Here is an 18,990-nt window from a genome sequence, read left to right on the forward strand (position 1 = left end):
GGAATAAGTCAAGGGGTATGAATACTTTCTGAAGGCACTAAGTCAAGGTTCAATGCTTCAGCTACCCTGTTCAATTACTGCTTAACTCAATTTATCTTTTACTTTTGGGGGGAAACAAACCGTCTCAATTGGGCCGGACTTCAGTGAGCTGCTTTATAACTCTATATTGCTTAAACGGTTGCTAAGCAGGGTTGGGGTCAATTGGGCCGGACTTCAGTGAGCTGCTTTAGAACTCTATATTGCTTAAACGGTTGCTAAGCAGGGTTGGGGTCAATTGGGCCGGACTTCAGTGAGCTGCTTTAGAACTCTATATTGCTTAAACGGTTGCTAAGCAGGGTTGGGGTCAATTGGGCTGGACTTCAGTGAGCTGCTTTAGAACTCTATATTGCTTAAACGGTTGCTAAGCAGGGTTGGGGTCAATTGCAATTATCTTCCAATGCGGAAAATTCCATTGAGGAACATTTGACATTGCAATTTGGTTTACTTTAAGAATTGACTGGAATTTAAATGGAATTGACCCGAACCCTTTGGCTAACTTTTAAAGCCAACTTGCATCATTGTAGAAAACCAGTTGCCAGTATGTTTCTCCTTGTCCTCAGAGTTGACACGTGATTGAACAATGAATGGCAAGTTGAGCTGGTTTTCATTCTCGTTGGTCACAATTTGTCATTTCCACACATTTCCCAGCTAACTGACTCCCTCTAGCGGAGAGCACATCATATTTCCCCAGAGGGCCTGAAAGTCTTCTGTGGTCTGATGCACTTGCCCTCCACATGCGTATGGTCTCGATTACCCTGCTTGGTAAAGTGAGGCTCGTTGTAGCTTTTTAAGAATAGGTCAGTCCCACTGTGCCTCAAAACATTCATAGGTGGGGCGATGATAGATGGGTTCATAATAACAGGAAGGTCATGGTTAAAAGGACACTAAGAGACGGTACGAATAATAACTAACAGAAAAAAAAGTCTATATTGTAGTAATATGTTTTACTGACAACAATGCATGCCCTCCATGAACTCTTGGTCCTTCCTTGACTGATCCTGCAATGTTCAGCGCTCTGCTTCAGTTCATATAGTTGGGTGAAATTAAGGCGAGACCAGTCAATGTTGATCTGTATGAAAACCAACAGGGGGGGTGGGGGGGGCAGGCCAGGCAGGGGATTGACCTGGCAGGGGATTGACCTGGGGCAGTTCACTTCTGCACCCGCAAGGAAAACAGATTTAATCATATCTTGTTCTTTCCCGCTCTACGAGTACAGCTGCTGCCCTCAGCATTTTGATCTGGCAACACAAGCAGGTTTATAGCTGCTGTACTATGGCCACGGTAGATGACTGCGTGCCTAGGACAAAGTATTGCTCTTCCTATGGGGATTGTCAAGTTTCAGAAATCCTATGACAATGGGATTCAACTCAATGCACACACGCAACATGCCACAACATGTGGCCCTTTTCTGGATAACTCAAGTCGTCCCCCACACACAGCGAACACAGACGCAAACCATTTACATTTTAAAGTTATTTAATATTCTTTGCCTTAATCGTAAATTGGGAATCAACCGTTATCAGATCTGAAATACATTAGACAGCAGATACACACTGTACATGAGAAGTGTCTGCTATTCTGAGGACTTGCTACATGATTCTGTCAGCCATCCTGATAGAGTGACTATTAAACGATAGGGTGCATTTCATGTGTTTATTTCCTTATTTAACTCTGCATTGTTGGTTAAGGGGTAAGCATTTCACTGTAAAGTCTACACCTGTTGTATTCGGCACAAATTAACATTGGATTTGACATAAGAGATTTAAACCGAGACAAAAAAAACTTTTCCAAGTATTTGATATACAGTACTAGTACAACTTATAATAAAATGTACTTTACATGTTGCAACTTAAGTAATGACTGATGCTGCTCATGTTGAACAAATAAAGGAAGACAAAGGATTACATAGAAGTGATGACTTCATCCTACGACTTGTTGTTCGTAAGCACTGCTTCTGAGGGATGCAGATAGAGAATAAACTCACTGTAGTGGATATACGTCAGTAGATCAATTCTGAGGTTATTGTAGGCCTTTCTTGCAGTAAAACAACCAAATCGCCCCCCAGTGGCCTTATGGGTGGAATGTTATTAATATTTTTCATAATTAATAAACATTATTTCATTATATTTCAGTCTTCTGTGATATAAAAGTGTAATATTAGGATGCAAACTCAAAATGTAATACATTTCAACTATATCTGACATGGTTCAGGTGTCTCCTTTTTTTAAGCTCATAACCATGTGTGTGAGGTGTAGACTTTTCAAAGTAGATCTGTTTCAGACTACCAAGAAACAGTGTGACCATGATTTAGCCCACTGCAGTAAATCAATCCATCCTACTAGCTGTGTGAGCTGTGAGTTTGGCCTCCAGAAGCATAACTATTGTCTGGTCAGCACTTCCTTTACACAACGAGACCATAATTCACCTGGAAAAGGATTACAGGTGTGAAAGGGTTCCTCAAAAGGAATAAAAAGTCAATCCAAAGAGGAATCTATGCACAAACCTAATATCGAACTTCAATTTTTCAGTCAAAACCTCTTCAAAAAGGGCAATATTTACATTTTAAATGTGTTGCATCTTTCAACAACAAAGTAAAATGGAGACAAAGAATAACTGTTGAAAAAAAAAACATGATTTCTTCCTGAAATAAAGGACTGAGATTAACATTATGATTAATATTGCTAGGAAACCAGGCACCATTTACCAGAGGGTGGTGCAGTCTGCCCAACGCATGAATGGGGGAACACTGCCTGCCCTCCAAGACAACTACAGCACCCGATGTCACAGGAAGGCCAAGAAGATCATCAAGGACAACAACCACCTGAGCCACTGCCTGTTCACCCTGCTATCATCCAGAAGGTGAGGTCTGTACAGGTGCATCAAAGCTGGGACCGAGAGACTGAAAAACAGCTTCTATCTCGAGGTCATCACTGTTAAATAGCCATCACTAGCCGGCTACCACCCGGTTACTCAACCCTGCACCTTAGAGGCTGCTGCCCTATATACATTGACTAACTGGTCACTTTAATAATGGAACACTAGTCACTTTAATAAATGTTTAATTAATTACTGTTTAACTAATTTCATATATACTGTATTCTACTCTTACTGTGTTTTAGTCAATGCCAGTCCAACATCGCTTGTCCGAATATTTACATATTTCTTAATTCCATTCTTTTATTTTTAGATGTGTGTATTGTTGTGAATTGTTAGATACTACTGCACTGTTGGAGCTAGGAACACAAGCATTTCACTACACCCGCAATAACATCTGCTCAACATGTGTTAATGTGACCAAAATTTGATTTGAAATGTACATATCCAGACCAGTGATGCTGCTTACACCTCTAGTGTTCTTCTGACAGCAGCAATGGTGTGTCCGTATGTGCATGTCATTTTAAGGACACTGCTGGCTAAAGGGGGTAAAAAACAAACATATGGCTGGGCCACTATAGTGAACATGTTGATGGGCTTCAGGGTGAGGGACACACATTTAGCAGGTGGCTATCAAGCCCTGAGGTCTCCATCACACCGATTTAGTCCCGGTTGTCTACTCTAAATCAGACCTTTCAGACTACAGATGACCATATGATAATCTTACATGAAAACACTGATGATGGGGAAAAGGCTAAACAAGTTAATTTGATGTGAGTCAACGCATCACAACTTCAACATAAGCAATGATCCGTCTGAACACTCACCTCCACTGTACAACCAAGAGACTCCCAAGTCCTAGGAGGATTTAACGAGAAGTAATGTGTACTAAAGTCGACTTTCTACAGTATAACAGTAAGCATCATTTCCCTTTTCTTTCTGCATCCGTCCTCTTTGGAGCAGCTAATGTCCTGTCATCAGCCGTCCTTCACCGGGGTCTCTTTGTCTCGCTAATAATATGACATCTCTCTGTGAGAGACATGAGCTGTTAGGGGAAATAGCTCCCAACGCAGAGAAGCCAGTTTGCATTATTCACAAGGCTTCAGAGGTTTCGAGTGAAGTTAAACTGGACAAATAAATAGCAGTACATGAGAGTGAAGAGTCCAAAAGGCACCTAACGAGGGATAGAGACGTAAACATGATGAAAACAAGGCAGCGAGATTGGCACAAACAAAAGCCCCCCACCGCAAGGGAACGAAAAGTGAATTAGGGATTATCAAATTGGCAAACAGAAAAAGGGTGAAAAAAAATTATCAAAACAAAGATGAGGAAAAGCAGCAACAGATAAGCACAAAAACACTCCAATTTCCACAAGCGCAGCATCATTCAATGCAATCGCTCAAACTCAGAAGACGATGCAGCACAATGCATTCCCACAATGCAATTTGGTTTCAAAGAGATTATGGACCCATCGGGCGTCAGAGAAAACTACTTCCCTAAAGGAAAAGAGATGATTCTGAAGTCCTCCTGATTCTGAAGTCCTCTGCCTATGGCTTATGAGACGCATAACGAGTAGAGATTGACTTGAGTGTATTTAGTGTGTATTTAGTGTGCAGCGAGTTCAGCCTGCGGTACAGTAGCTAGCATTTTCTTAGCTAATTTTGTTTTATAAACAAGTAAAGGTTATTGCAGGTTGCACTTGGCAGTCCAGCGCTCCTTGTACACTGAGCAGAGTGGTACTCTGTGTGGCTGTTGAGAGGGACTAGAGAGCAGTGTAGAAGGGCTGGATGAAATAGGCGGGGCTAAGGTGACCGTCGGGTGGTGGTTAGTGGGCTTGGGATTGTGACTGACACAGGAAGTGGTCACCAGTAGAAGGAGCGGGACAGGAAGTTGGCGGCTGTGCTGAGCCAGCCCACGCCATCTGTGATGGAGCCAACGCGCGTCACGGCCTTGTCCTGCTCCTGAGACGGGCTTTCCTCCTCAGGGAGGTAGTCTGGGATGTCCTCGTTGTACTCCACCACCGCCTCCTCTGCACCCTCCTGGAATGGAAGCATCAGCTGGGGGAGAGAAAGACAACAGGGAATAGTTCAGAATCCCTACATAGTGGCAAACTGGTTTGATATTAAAAAAAATAGTGAAGACAACAAAACCAAGATCAGGCAACTGCAAACTATTCTCAACCTCTAGTGCCAAGTCTGAAACATAAGTGAACCAGCTCTTCCCCCTGCTGGACAGCAGGGGAACAGCAGCAGGTCAGTGAGGAGCTGTGGCTCCTGTTGAGAAAGCTCCCCCCAGCCTACCATCACAGTGACCAGGGGGAGGGGAGCAGTGGTCTAGTCTAATTTAACTACTTCAGTTCCTTGTGTTACTAATGTTTTTATCCTATCATCCTCAAGTATTTTTTATTGTATTCTGCATGTTTGGGAAAGGCCCCTAAATAACCATTTCACTGTTATGCTTCGTAAACAACAGGTGTAGACTGTGACATAACATTTGATGGGTGTAGGGGGTTCATGGGGTTAGATTTCCTATAAATACAGGGTGTCGTGACACACTGCTTTGAGGGCTTGCTGGGATTGGTCATGTGACTAGGCGGTGCGTAACGCCCTAAGGACAGAGAGATATGACAAGCTAACAGTCACTCCAAATAACTACCATCCCCAGCACAGAGATACAGAAGCATCTCCAACAATATGGGTTGGCAAAGAGCTCTACCATGCCTACTCCCACTGGGTGTGGACCTTTTGAGTTACAGAATATAACCCACCTGTCAGGTAACAGGGCAACTGGTCACAGTTGAGATTTTTGAATCACGTTTGAAAATTCACCTTTTTCAGCCTGGTCTTTAATAAATTATTTTACAGTTATTTAGCTTGGCCTTTAAAACAATGGTTTCACTATTATTTTAGAAAAGTTTTTTTGTTTGCTGTTCTTTTATTAATTTATTACCTTCAGGTTTTTAAAAATCTCGTTCATTTTAGTATAAAATGTTGCAATTTCAAATGCACTTTAAATAAAGTAGAGTTTGATTTGAGTACTATCCCTCCCCCTCCTACTCACCTCTCCTCCATCCTCTCCCTTCACCACCTGTGCAGCCTTCATCACCTTGGTGGAGTTGATCGCCGTGCCCAGTGCCTGAGGAACACAAAGATGGGCGGTCTTTGTGTAATACATTTGTAACCAAAACAACTGACGTTTTAAACTCTTCTTCTCTGGCCAGAGTGCCGTGTTTAATGGATGGAGCGCGCCTGTGTGGTCCTACTCACCTCAGCCTTGATGTCAGAGCGGATCCTGACCACACATCTCTTCACAGCCATCTGGAAGGTGAAGCTGATCACCCCTCGGATCTTCAACAGGGCCTCCTCACACAGACTTCTACGAGTCTGAGAGACGGCGGGGGGGAGAATAAACAAAATGATAGGACGAGAAAAGACAAAATTGACGTGAAAGCAGCGCCGGATACAAATGTAACCATCTACGTTCTAATCATATGAAGGGGTTTCATGTTACATTACATTTACAGCAGCAACATAACAATCAACATGACATTTCAAAAGAGCTCATTGTCATTGTCCTGTGTGTGTGGCGATATGAGTGGTGTGTCACAGTCTGTCTGGTGTAATGTGATCAGGGACAGGTGCAGCTCTCCTGTGGTGTGGTATTCAGGTCTGATCTCCAACACCCTGCTGTTCAATGGCTGACATTTACAACACTGACCTACACTCCCTGACAACCTGCGTTAACACTATGTGGTCACCGTGACAACAGAGCAACAATATGCCTGTCTCAGGGGTTCTAGTGGTGGCGACTTCTCGAAATGTGTTAAATGAAGCAATAAAGAACACAGGTTTGATTCCTCACCCGTTTTGATTCCTGTGAGACACATTAAGGCCAGAAGTCATGAAGCAAAAAAAACAGTTTGGAATCCAGCCTGGATTTTTGGTTTGGCAAACTGATCTCCTCAGGTGTCATTGTGTTTGTACAAGGTTGAGACACCACCATCCACTCACCGAGTCATCCAGGCCGTCGATGTGCAGCACCACAGTCTTGGCCTTCTTGTTGGTGGAGCCCAGGAAGAAGTGGGCCTTGCGTCTGCAGGAGGCAGCCTCAGCCTGCTCTGCCTCATTACCAGCTGCCTGCAGAATCTCATAGATTTCAGACGCCAGCAGTTTGGTCTCCCCTGGGGAACTGCCCCTGAGAGATGGGAGAAAGAACAAGAGGTTAAGTATAAAACAATTCATTTTGTGGACAGTTCTCTCAGGAAACAAAGGCATACTTGCTGTTAGAGATTTTTTTATATATTTGTTTTACATTCATTTTAAAAACCTTAACTTCTTCGTCATGTCAAGTACTCTCCTCAAATCCAGACAAGGGCAAGATGGTAGCAATGAATCCAAGTCAAAAAGGAAGTGGACATACACAGTAAAAAAGTATCCATGTCTACTCTGCCTCTTTGTACCACACGACGACGGCGGTCTCCGTTACAGTTGAGTGTCCTGTCCTCGGTGGTCTGGGCCTGTCCATGTCTCTCTCAGAGCCGACTGGACTGAGTGGTTGATATTTCTAAAGGTCGTCGCTCTGCCAGACAAACTGCACGCCGCTAAGAGAACTGTCCAGCTGCATGAGGGGGGCAGAGAGCCACTGTGACAGGCTTGTCACTACCTAACCTTTCTACTGTATAAATAGACAGCCCTGTTGAAGGAGAAATTACCACACTACAATCATAAAAACAACCAAACATTCACAAAGGTCTCTGTCAGTCTCTAAAATGTCTAATAATTAGGCTATACTATGAAAGTATTAAAAGTCTTCTTATTTCAACAGAGAACATCAGAGAACATGGATCATAATTGAAAGAGCGAGATTGGTCAGTAAATATGATTTCTAAAGCATACGTTAGCTTGGCTAATAGAAGTACAATGCCTCCTAGCGGACAGCATGGCTCGGCTCTAGATCAGGGATCATCAGCTAGATTCAGCCGCGGGATGATTATTCTTGAACGAATGGTCGGGGGGCGGAACATAATTACAAATCATTTGTAGACTGCAAATTGACCGCGAGAAGCCCGAACAGATAATATTTGACTAAAACATAATAATAGCAAACCTTACTTACGATCATATATCGCTCGCTCTCATATACAGAAATACACACACACACACACTTCTGTATATGGCTATTATTATATATGTGGTGCATTCGGAAAGTACTCAGACCCCTTGACTTTTTCCACATTTTGTTAAATGACAGCCTCAATTTACACACAATACCCCATAATGACAAAGCAAAAACAGAATTTTAGAATTGTTGGCAAATGTATTAAAAATAAAACATTGAAATAACATATTTACATAAGTATTCAGACCCTTTGCTATGAGACTCAAAATTGAGCTCAGGTGCATCCTGTTTCCATTGATCATCCTTAAGATGTTTCTATAACTTCATTAGAGTCCACCTGCAGTAAATTCAATTGATTGGACATGATTTGGAAAAGCACACACCTGTCTATTTAAGGTCCCACAGTTGGCAGTGTATGTCAGAGCAAAAACCAAGTCATGAGGTCGAAGGAATTGTCCTTAGAGCTCCTAGACAGGATTGTGTCGAGCCACAGATCTGGGGAAGGGTACCAAAAAATGTCTGCAGCATTGAAGATCTCCCAAGAACAGTGTCCTCGATCATTCTTAAATGGGAGAAGTTTAGAACCACCAAGATCTTCCAGCCGGCCGCCCGGCCAAACTGAGCAATTGGGGGAGAAGGACCTTCGTCGGGGAGGTGGTCAAGAACCTGATGGTCATTCTGACAGAGCTCTAGAACTCCTCTGTGGAGATGGGAGATCCTTCCAGAAGGACAACCATCTCTACAGCACTCCACCAATCAGGTCTTTACAGTAGAGTGGCCAGACGGAAGCCACTCCTCAGTAAAAGGCACATGACGGCAAACTCCAAGTGGGCTAAAAGGCACCGAAAGGACTCTCAGACCATGAGAAACAAGATTCTCTGGTCTGATGAAACCAAGATTTAACCTTTTGGCCTGAATGCCAAGCATCACATCAGGAGGAAACCTGGCACCTTCCCTATGGTGAAGTGTGGTAGCAACATCATGCTGTGGGGATGTTTTTCAGCGGCAGGGACTGTGAGACTAGTCAGGAGTGAGGGAAATATGAACGGAGTAAAGTACAGAGAGATCTTTGATGAAAACCTGCTCCAAAGTGCTCAGGACCTCAGACAGGGGCGAAGGTTCACCTTCCAACAGGACAATGACCCTAAGCACACAGCCAAGTCAACGCAGGAGTGGCTTTGGGACAAGTCTCTGAATGTCCTTGAGTGGCCCAGCCAGAGACCGGACTTGAACCCAATCGAACATCTCTGGAGAGACCTGAAAATAGTTTTCGCAGCAATGCTCCCCGAATTGGAGAAACTCCCCAAATACAGGTGTGCCAAGCTTGTAGCGTCATACCCAAGAAGACTTGAGGCTGTAATCGCTGCCAAATGTGCTTCAACAAAGTACAGAGTAAAGGGTCTGATGTTTTTTTATAAATTAGCAACCATTTCTAAAAACCTGTTTTTGCTTTGTTATTATTGGGTAGTGTGTGTAGATTGATGAGGGGAAAAATAATGTAATCAATTTTAGAATAAGGCTGTAACGTAACAAAATGTGGAAAAAGTCTGAATACTTTTCGAATGGACTAGACAACCTTGCACAAGCTACACGGTATCACTTGCACAAGCTACACGGTTTCACTTGCACAAGCTACACGGTTTCACTTGCACAAGCTACACGGTATCACTTGCACAAGCTACACGGTTTCACTTGCACAAGCTACACGGTTTCACTTGCACAAGCTACACGGTATCACTTGCACAAGCTACACGGTTTCACTTGCACAAGCTACACGGTTTCACTTGCACAAGCTACACGGTTTCACTTGCACAAGCTACACGGTTTCACTTGCACAAGCTACACGGTATCACTTGCACAAGCTACACGGTATCACTTGCACAAGCTACACGGTTTCACTTGCACAAGCTACACGGTTTCACTTGCACAAGCTACACGGTTTCACTTGCACAAGCTACACGGTTTCACTTGCACAAGCTACACGGTTTCACTTGCACAAGCTACACGGTATCACTTGCACAAGCTACACGGTATCACTTGCACAAGCTACACGGTTTCACTTGCACAAGCTACACGGTTTCACTTGCACAAGCTACACGGTTTCACTTGCACAAGCTACACGGTATCACTTGCACAAGCTACACGGTATCACTTGCACAAGCTACACGGTTTCACTTGCACAAGCTACACGGTATCACTTGCACAAGCTACACGGTATCACTTGCACAAGCTACACGGTATCACTTGCACAAGCTACACGGTATCACTTGCACAAGCTACACGGTATCACTTGCACAAGCTACACGGTATCACTTGCACAAGCTACACGGTATCACTTGCACAAGCTACACGGTATCACTTGCACAAGCTACACGGTATCACTACCAATTTTCATTGAAAGACTCGAAACAGTTTTAAAATAAAATTAATCCCCACACAGAGTGTAACAGCAGAGCCTTGGGACTGGACTGGTGTTAACACCAACATAGTGAAATTTCACTAGCCTGTTCTTCCCTTAAGTCTTGTGTTCACACTCTCTCCAGCCATGAACGACCTCTACCCAAGGTCAGGGTGTGTAGAATGGGAGCAGGGGGAGCCGGTGTGACTACAGGGCCCTTCTTGACAGGGCCTGTCACTAGCTGAAGTGACTGGCTGGTTAGCTCCAGGCCCAAAGGTCAGTCTCACAGAGAGTTGGGCCCTAGGAGAAGATCATACAGCCTGGTATGGACCTGCCAACCGCTGGCATATCTCCATCTTAGTGCCAGTGATAAGCAGCAGTCGTAACGCCAAACACCCTCCAGATACTCTCACCCAACAACCCGATCTGGAGCATCACACACATCTAAAGACTAGAGAGCCGTCTCTGGATGACCACTATGTGTCGGCCATTTTGGTTTAGCAAGGTACCCAAAGGTGGCTCATTTATACCCTCACCTCCCTCCTATAACTCTTCCCCAGGTTGTTGCTGTAAAGCAGAATATGTTCTCAGTCAACTGATAAAAATAAGGGTCAATAAATTAAAACAGGAGGGCTTCCTAAATAATAAAGAGTATATAGTAAGGGTAAATTAAATTGTTTTATGCCTGGCTAAATGGCATTCAATTGACATGAATATGAGACGCAGTTACGAAAGTGTAGATCTTGGCTGCACAACCCGATAACAGTCCTTGAGAGAAATACCTGGCAACCCTAACATTTTCAGCATTTAACAAAAACCAGTGAGGACACTGACTAGATTAATTGTGATATTTTAAAAAAACAAGTGACAGGTTGCATTAAATCCCTCAATGTGTGGAAACAGCAAATTAATTGTTTACAGACCCACTTTAATTCAGAATTAATCAAATTCATCCTTACATGTCAACCTTAGACAACCTTCCTGTCCAGAACATTTGCAAACATGCACATATTGCCTGCTGAAAGCAAGAGAAATACTAGGATGAGGTTTAAGTGAAAAGTGCACAGTATGCTTCCATGTGTGTGTGTCTGTCTGCTCATTCTGATGCAGTGCAGTGGCGGTGATGGGGAGGGGACTTACTTCTGCATGACATTCTGCAGACTCAGCATCATGCCCAGCTCTCCCTTCATCTTCTCTCTGTTGGTCCGACATTCTGCCAGGTAGCGCACTGCCTGGAAGGACAAGGGAAACCATTACCTCAAACTGACCTATCCCCATCTTTGGTTTTATGTCCGTCAGGGAACACAGTGTTTCCCCTAGGTTTTTTTTTTTCAGTAGTGGCGGCAAGGGTTGAGGCTGCTGCTGCTGTGGAAGGGGGGGTTGCATTGGTAGTAGCGGCATGGTTGGGGGGGTAGAAAATAGGGGAAACACTGGAGTGTGTGTTAAAAATCAGACAAGCAAAGACACATACACACAAACACGCACCACACACGGCTTAGCAGCCAACCAGCCACTTACACAGTACTTGCTCTCTCTGCAAGTATGTGTGTGTTGCATAACCAATGCAAGCACGCAACAAGTACAGTGTCCAGGTCACCACTAAATAAGAACTATTATATAAACCACTCAGATGTGTGTGTGGATTCTTGGAGATGTGCCTGAGAACACACCATCACTCTAACCTGTCCTGACACAACTGGACAACAAGGGGGGGCCACATGACAAACACACACAAACCACCTCACTTTTAGAACCCCTCCAGAGGACAGCTACATAACTTGTGTAAATAAACTCCTCAGACTGACACTTGTTATCATGAGCAGTAGGAGAATATGTGCACACTGCTGGTACACTCAAGACTAGCCTAGACCTTTCTTCCCTGTTCCAACTCCTTTTGATCAATGGATCAGGTCACATTTCTGCATAAACAAAGGTGTAAAATACTTAAGTAGTACTTTCCAATATTTTTACTTAAGTTGTGTTTTGGGGTATCTGTACTTTACTATTTATATTGACATTTTTGACATATTTTACTCCACTACATTCCTAAAGAAAATAATGTACTTTCTACTCCATACATTTCCCCTGACACCCAAAAGTAGTCGATACATGTTGAATGCTTAGCAGGCCATGAAATTTGTTTAATTTACACACTTAAAGAGAAAATCCCTGGTCATCCAGACTGCATCTGATCTGGCGGACTGACTAAACACAAATTACTTTGTTTTTAAATTATGTCTGAGTGTTGGAGTGTGCCCCTGGGTATCCGTAAATAAATTAAAAATTAAAAAATGTGCCGTCTGGTTTGCTTAATATAAGAATTTGAAATTATTTACACTTTTACCTTTGATACTTAAAAAACAATTTTACTCAAGTATTATTTTACTGGGCGACTTTCACTTGAGTCATTTTCTATTAAGGCATCTTTACTTTTACTCAATTATGACATCTGGGTCATTTTTCAACCACTGTGCATTACAGGGCCTGGAGCAAGGAAAACTCTTGACCTTGCATAACCAACAAAATGACCAAATGGTGGTGGATGAGCCTTACCAATAATGCTGAGTAGACGACCTGAGGGTTGGGGTGATCCAGAAAGAGGATGAGCCCCGGTAAGCAGCCGTTGTCCTGTACTATGGCTCGTCTGTTGAGAGGGTCAGCTGCAAGATCTCGTAGCTGGTTCACCACAGTCAGCGCATCCAACTCCCTACTCATGGTGCCTCCTCTCCCAGTGCTGTGCACATCAAATCAGCCTCTTTACACTGTGTGTATAATAGGATCAAGTTAGATTTAGCTGTACAGTACCGAACATATTCATTTCAATGACATCGGTTTCGGTGACATCAGTCTCTAATACCTTTATTTGTGGGACACTCGCTGCATGACCAAACCAACCAATAAAAAAGACACTGCCAATAACAAATGATGTATCAATTTGTTCAAATACTGCAATCAGTATGAGCATCATATTGTGAATTGTGAAAAACAAATCAATTTGACAGGTCACATGAAAAGCAACACCATTATTATTTTTGTATGTAAGCCTACTAACAGAATTATGTTAAAACAGGTTTTAAAAAAGTGCTAGTTATTTATTCGGACACTTGGCTGAAACATAAAAACGTGGCAGTCCATTACATGTCGTGACATATTATGACACATGTTTAAACAGTGTAATGATATGGTACTGTTAACGTTACATTAGCAGGCTGTTCTGAAATGGGCCAGTACATAGTGCAGGTTAGCAAATAAGGCTCATTATGGAGGCCACAGTTACAACAAACTGCCCAACGGACCAAAACAATGCAAATATGGAGCTTTTTTTACTGAGAATTACCCTAGTTTTATTCTGAACAACCAGTCGCGAGCAAGATCAATATCCAAAACCGCTAGCTATCAATCTGGTTAGCGGGCTAGCTAACCAATGTAGCTAGCTAGTTTGTCATTGCCTTTTTTTCACACTCGTTTGCATGCAAATTGAATTAATGGGTGATGGTGAATGGCCATGTTTCTAATCAGAACTGTAAGAATTCATAATGTTAGCTGGTTCCTTCACCTTGCTGTAGCATTGATTGTCCACGCATAACCTCTGAAAACACGCCCAGGACAACCAGAAACACATTACTCTCTGGGCTACAGTAGCTAACGTTAGTCAGTATTAGCATATTATTACCTTTTCTCCAAGTGATCTCCCGTTATTTTGACTTTACAATGACAGCAATTAGGCTAAAAAAAAAAGAAAGCTGTTTCGGTCATACAATTTCGTCAAATAGCTAACGTTAGCTAGCTATCGCATACATTTTACGATTCATCACGGCCTCTGTGTGAAGACAGCTGATTGGACAGTTCCGTTGTGACTGTCAAGACGAAGAGCCAATCAGAGCGTTTTTTTCTGTCAGGCAGTAGGGTCAAAGATGTTAATAACTAACCCAAGATAGACCAAATCCTGTCGTTTCCAAGTTTAGCAAGTGAATCATAGTGGTCAGAACAAGGAAAGAGATGGGCAGAGCCAAGCACGAGCCAGCGAGAGCCTATTGACGCGTTCTAAGCATGTGTTGCAACCTGTTCTCAGAGCCTTTCGTGTTATTCTATACGTACATTTCTTGATATGTTATGATTCCTATGTTACAGTAGGTATTCATTTATGGCTGTCCATCACCCATTTCGGGTGATATGTTATAATTTACAATCTGCTAAATGACTTAAATGTAATGTAAATGTAAATTTGTATTAAATCAAATCAAATCGTATTTGTCATATGTGGCGAATACAACAACCTTGCTTACTTACCAACAACGTAGTTTTAAGAAAAATACCAAAAGGAAAAATAAGAAATAAGGTAACAAATAATTAAAGAGCAGCAGTAAATTAACAATAGCGAGGCTATGTACAGGGGCTACCGGGGTTAGTCGAAGTAATATATACATGTACAGTAGGTAAAGTTATTAAAGTGACTTATGCATAGATAATAACAGAGTAGCAACGGTGTGCATGTGATTAGATGTAGAGTAGTCTTATGGCTTGGGGGTAGAAGCTGTTTTTAAGCTTCTAGACTTGGCGATCCAGTACATCTTGCCGTGCGGTAGCAGAGAGAACAGTCTATGACTAGGGTGGCTGGAGTCTTTGATAATTTTTAGTGCCTTCCTCTGACACCGCCTGGTATAGAGGTCCTGGATGGCAGGAAGTTTGGCCGCAGTGATGTACTGGGCCATATGCACTACCCTTTGTAGTACATTGCGGTCAGAGGCAGAGCAGTTGCCATTCCAGTCAGTGATGCAACCATGCTCTCAATGGTGCAGCTGTAGAACCTTTTTAGGATCTGAGGACCCATGCCAAATCTTTTCAGTCTCCTGAGGGGGAATAGGTTTTGTTGTGTCCTCTTCACGACTGTGTTACGAATTTGCAAAAAGTACAATATGTTACGATTTTTTTGCTAGGTGGCTAACATTAGCTAGTTCACTAGCGTTAGCTAGTCTAAGGGTTAGGGTTAAATTTAGGAGTTGGGTTTAAAGGGTAGGATTAGGTGAAGGGTTAGCAAAAAGGGTTACGGTTAGGGTGAGGGGAATGGTTAGCTAACATGCTAAGTAGTTGCAAAGTATACTGAACAAAAATATAAACTCAACATGTAAAGTTTTGGCCCCAGTTTTCATAAGATGAAATAAAAGAGCCCAGAAATGTTCCATATGCACAAAAATATTATTTACCTGAAATTGTGTGCACAAATTTGCTTACATCCCTGTTAGTGAGCATTTCTCCTTTTCCAAAACAATCCACCTGACAGGTGTGGCATATCGAGAAGTTGATTAAACATGATCATTACACCTTGTGCTGGGGAAAATAAAAGGCCACTCTAAAATGCGCAGTTTTGTCATACAACACAATGCCACATTTGTTTCATGTTTTGAGGGAGTGTGCAATTGGCATGCTGACTGCAGGAATGTCCACCAGAGCTGTTGCCAGAGAATCCAATGTTAATTTCTCTATGCTAAGTGTCCTCCAAAATTGTTTTAGAGAATTTGGCAGTCCGTCAACCGCACACCACATGTAACCATGGTAACCCAGAAACTCCACATCAGGCTTCTTCACATGCAGGGTTGTCTGAGACCAGCCACCCGAACAACTGATGAAACTGTGTGTTTGCACTACTGAATAATTTCTGCACAAACGGTCAGAACACGTCTCAGGAAAGACCATCTGCCTACTTGTATTCGTTGTCCTCACCAGGGTCTTCACCGGACAGCAGTTTGGCATCGTAACCAACTTCAGTAGACAAATGCTCACCTTCGATGGCCACTGGCACGCTGGAGAAGTGTGAACTGTAACTCAGTAAAATCTTTGAAATTGTTGCATGTTGCTTTTATATTTGTTTAGCTAAAAATTAGCAAGTAGTTGAAAAGTTGCTAATTATATAAAATGCTAAAGTTGTATGTGATGAGATTCAAACTCTCAACCTTTGGGCTGCTAGACTTTCGCGGTCTATGGCAACCCACGTTATACGTCCACCCCGATCTGTTTTATGTAACCATACAAAAGTAATCTAATGTACTAAATGGATTTACGTATAGAATAATACGAAATGCTCTGAGACTAGGTTGTGCATTTTCCATTAGAGAACGCCTACTCTTTGAACGCCTACTCAATTCGCCATTGCATTCCTGAAACTCCTTCTAAACAACGCAACTTTTGGAAACGTTGGCAAATGGTAAAGTTTTTAAAAAACGTTGTCCACTCTGTTCGTAACAGATTCTAGTTTTGGAAACAGAAAACTGTATTGAGATCAAATGTGTCATTGATGAGAACATTTGCAGAATGTCGGCCAAAATCCATCTCACTCCATCTTCTACCACTTGGCTTCCGCTCACCATCATATTTGGTAGGAGGTGGAACCGTCAACCAGATACTTCAGTTACACATCTGGTGAAATATGTCTCCTTAAAATACATTTTAATATAAAATTAACTAAATAGATACGGTCTTGCTACCATGGAAAGGAAAATACCTGTATATTTGTGGAAGAATCACCATGATTAACTCTTTAGTCATATCCCAGTTTACCTATTTGCTTATGGTCTTGCCTACACTTAGCGAACAGTTAAAATTATATTTGGAGCGGCAAGCTAGACAAAATTCAATGGGCCTATTTATGTAATGAATATGTTCTCTCTGCTACCGGAGAGCCAAGTCTAGGTCCAAAAGTCTTAACTTTTAACTAGGCAAGTCAGTTAAGAACAAATTCTTATTTACATTGACGGCCTACCCCTGCCAAACCCCAACGACGCTTGGCCAATTGTGCGCCACCCAATCAAGGCTGATTGTGATACAGCCTGGAACCGAGCTCGCTGTTGGATCAGCTGAGGCATTCATGGCAGTTAGAGGGACATAAATTAGGTTACTTACATTGTGTCTACCAATGCCCCTGGTGTAATGTACATTTGCTAAAGCATTGTTGATGACTCAGCGACACCATGGTAGGGATTAATTGAGCTGGATTTGGGTCATTGATACCTCATTGTCTCAACGCAGTGGAAAACCGTTGGGTTGAGTGTGCAGAGTTTGACACAGAGACAGGGAGGTTTTAGTCAAAAAAACAACTTTACTAAGACAGACAATAAATATATCAAAGAAACAACTTAGGTTTTGTTCGGTCTTCCTTCTCTCTCCCTTCTCTCCAGCGGTGTGCCATCGTGCTCCTTTTATTTAGCCTCCACGGCTGGTTGGCACTTTCCTCTAATTATCTCCATTTGTCGGGTGCCCAGCTCCCGTATTCCCAGCAGAGGGAGCCAACGTCGCCTCCTATTACCATCCGCCGGGGTAGACCTCCTGGGATACCCCCAGCCCTGACTGGGAGGGAGGCATGCTCAGGTCTAGGTTTGTATCCCTTCTGGATAGGGCGTTCGCATTGCCGTGCTGGGCCCCCGACCTATCCCGACCCGACAGAGAATCGCTGTAAGGACAGGAACCAGCGGGTGACACAGTCATTTGTGTCCTTACTTCATGCCATCCACACGAGGGTGAACTTCCTCAAGGTGAACTTCCTCCCGAGGAGGTAATACTTGAGGGGGTACTTGAGGGTGTCGAGGGCCTTCTCGACAATTTAGTATTTCTTCTCCCTTGGGAGGAGCTTCCTGCTGACATACATGATGGGGTGAACCTCGCCTTCCTGCTCTTGGGACAACACGGCCCCTACCCCGGTGTCAGACGCGTCTGTCTGTACCAGGAGGTTTTTTGAGAAGTCCGGGGTGACGAGTACCGGGTGCGAACATAGCGCATCCTTCAGGGCCTGGAACGCTGCCTCTGTGTCCTCCATCCATCGCACCATCTGGGGTAGTCGTGCCTTTGTTAAATCTGTGGGGGGAGAAGCTATTGCGGCAAAGTTAGGTACAAATCTACGGTAGTAGCCGGCTAACCCCAGGAATGACTTTACCTGCCTCTTGGTTCGGGGGACCGGCCATCCCCTAATGGCAGCGATATTTTTATTCTTGGGGTTTCACATTTCCCTTCCCGATCTGATATCCCAGGTACTCCACTTCGGCATAGCCCAGCTTGCACTTGTGGGGGTCGATCAGTTCGTCCACCCGGGGCATGGGGTAGGCATCAAACTTACTGACCTAGTTCAGACCCCGGAAGTCATTACAGAAGCGGACGGCTCTGTCCAGTTTCGGAACCAGCACTATGGGGCCACTCACTGGTGACTCCTCCAGTACCCCCATTTCTGGCTCGAGGGCAGCAAAACTATTCATTGTTTGTATCCGGTCCAGGCCTCTCGTTGGGAGTGTAGACTGCTTTGCGGGAGGCCACTGTCTTCGGCTTCCACGGCTCGTGATTTGCAACCATCGTTGATAGCCATGCTCCTCTTGCTGTGCTCCTTCAACTCCGCTATCAGCTGGGGGAGGAGAGGCAGGAGATGGCTCCCCTGGCAAAAGAACTGTGGGCAACACCGGCCAGTCGGGCAAACGCCGTCCAGCCACCGGCGTAGAAAAGGTAAATATTCCACTCTGCGTTTTCCCAAGTTTCTTATGTAGGCTGGCGACCTGCGTGATCAAGGAAGCCACCTCAAGCCT

General features: G+C 43.6%; 1 protein-coding gene across 4 annotated transcripts; it reads right to left on the reverse strand.

Moving 5' to 3' along the window:
* Positions 1-1,497: 1,497 nt before the first annotated feature.
* On the reverse strand, positions 1,498-17,100 carry LOC118361727 (armadillo repeat-containing protein 1-like). 4 transcript variants are annotated; one of them, XM_035741897.2, is made up of 7 exons: positions 16,929-17,100; positions 12,983-13,191; positions 11,570-11,661; positions 6,924-7,107; positions 6,180-6,296; positions 5,974-6,048; positions 1,498-4,970 (listed from the first exon to the last, which is right to left on the reverse strand). In XM_035741897.2, exons 2-7 carry the CDS (start codon positions 13,142-13,144, stop codon positions 4,776-4,778), a joined length of 825 nt encoding a protein of 274 aa, XP_035597790.1. In that variant the 5' UTR covers positions 13,145-13,191; positions 16,929-17,100; the 3' UTR covers positions 1,498-4,775. The 4 variants fall into 4 exon arrangements, with proteins under 4 accessions (XP_035597790.1, XP_035597789.1, XP_035597788.1 ...); XM_035741896.2 differs by lacking the exon at positions 16,929-17,100 and adding an exon at positions 15,634-15,750; XM_035741895.2 differs by lacking the exon at positions 16,929-17,100 and adding an exon at positions 14,103-14,385.
* Positions 17,101-18,990: the final 1,890 nt, after the last annotated feature.

The sequence above is a fragment of the Oncorhynchus keta genome, chromosome 28 (genome assembly GCF_023373465.1).
Source record: "Oncorhynchus keta strain PuntledgeMale-10-30-2019 chromosome 28, Oket_V2, whole genome shotgun sequence".
NCBI classification, from domain to species: Eukaryota; Metazoa; Chordata; class Actinopteri; order Salmoniformes; family Salmonidae; genus Oncorhynchus; species Oncorhynchus keta.

Bases quoted from the DNA above. Each gene is read 5' to 3' on its own strand.
- LOC118361727 (XM_035741897.2), bottom strand. From the start codon at position 13,144: ATGAGTAGGGAGTTGGATGCGCTGACTGTGGTGAACCAGCTACGAGAT. The intron at 6,297-6,923 runs GTGAGTGGATGG...GCCGTCTCTCAG, and splicing joins TCGACGGCCTGGATGACTCG to ACTCGTAGAAGTCTGTGTGA. The intron at 6,049-6,179 runs GTGAGTAGGACC...TGTGTTCCTCAG, and splicing joins GCTCTGACATCAAGGCTGAG to GCACTGGGCACGGCGATCAA.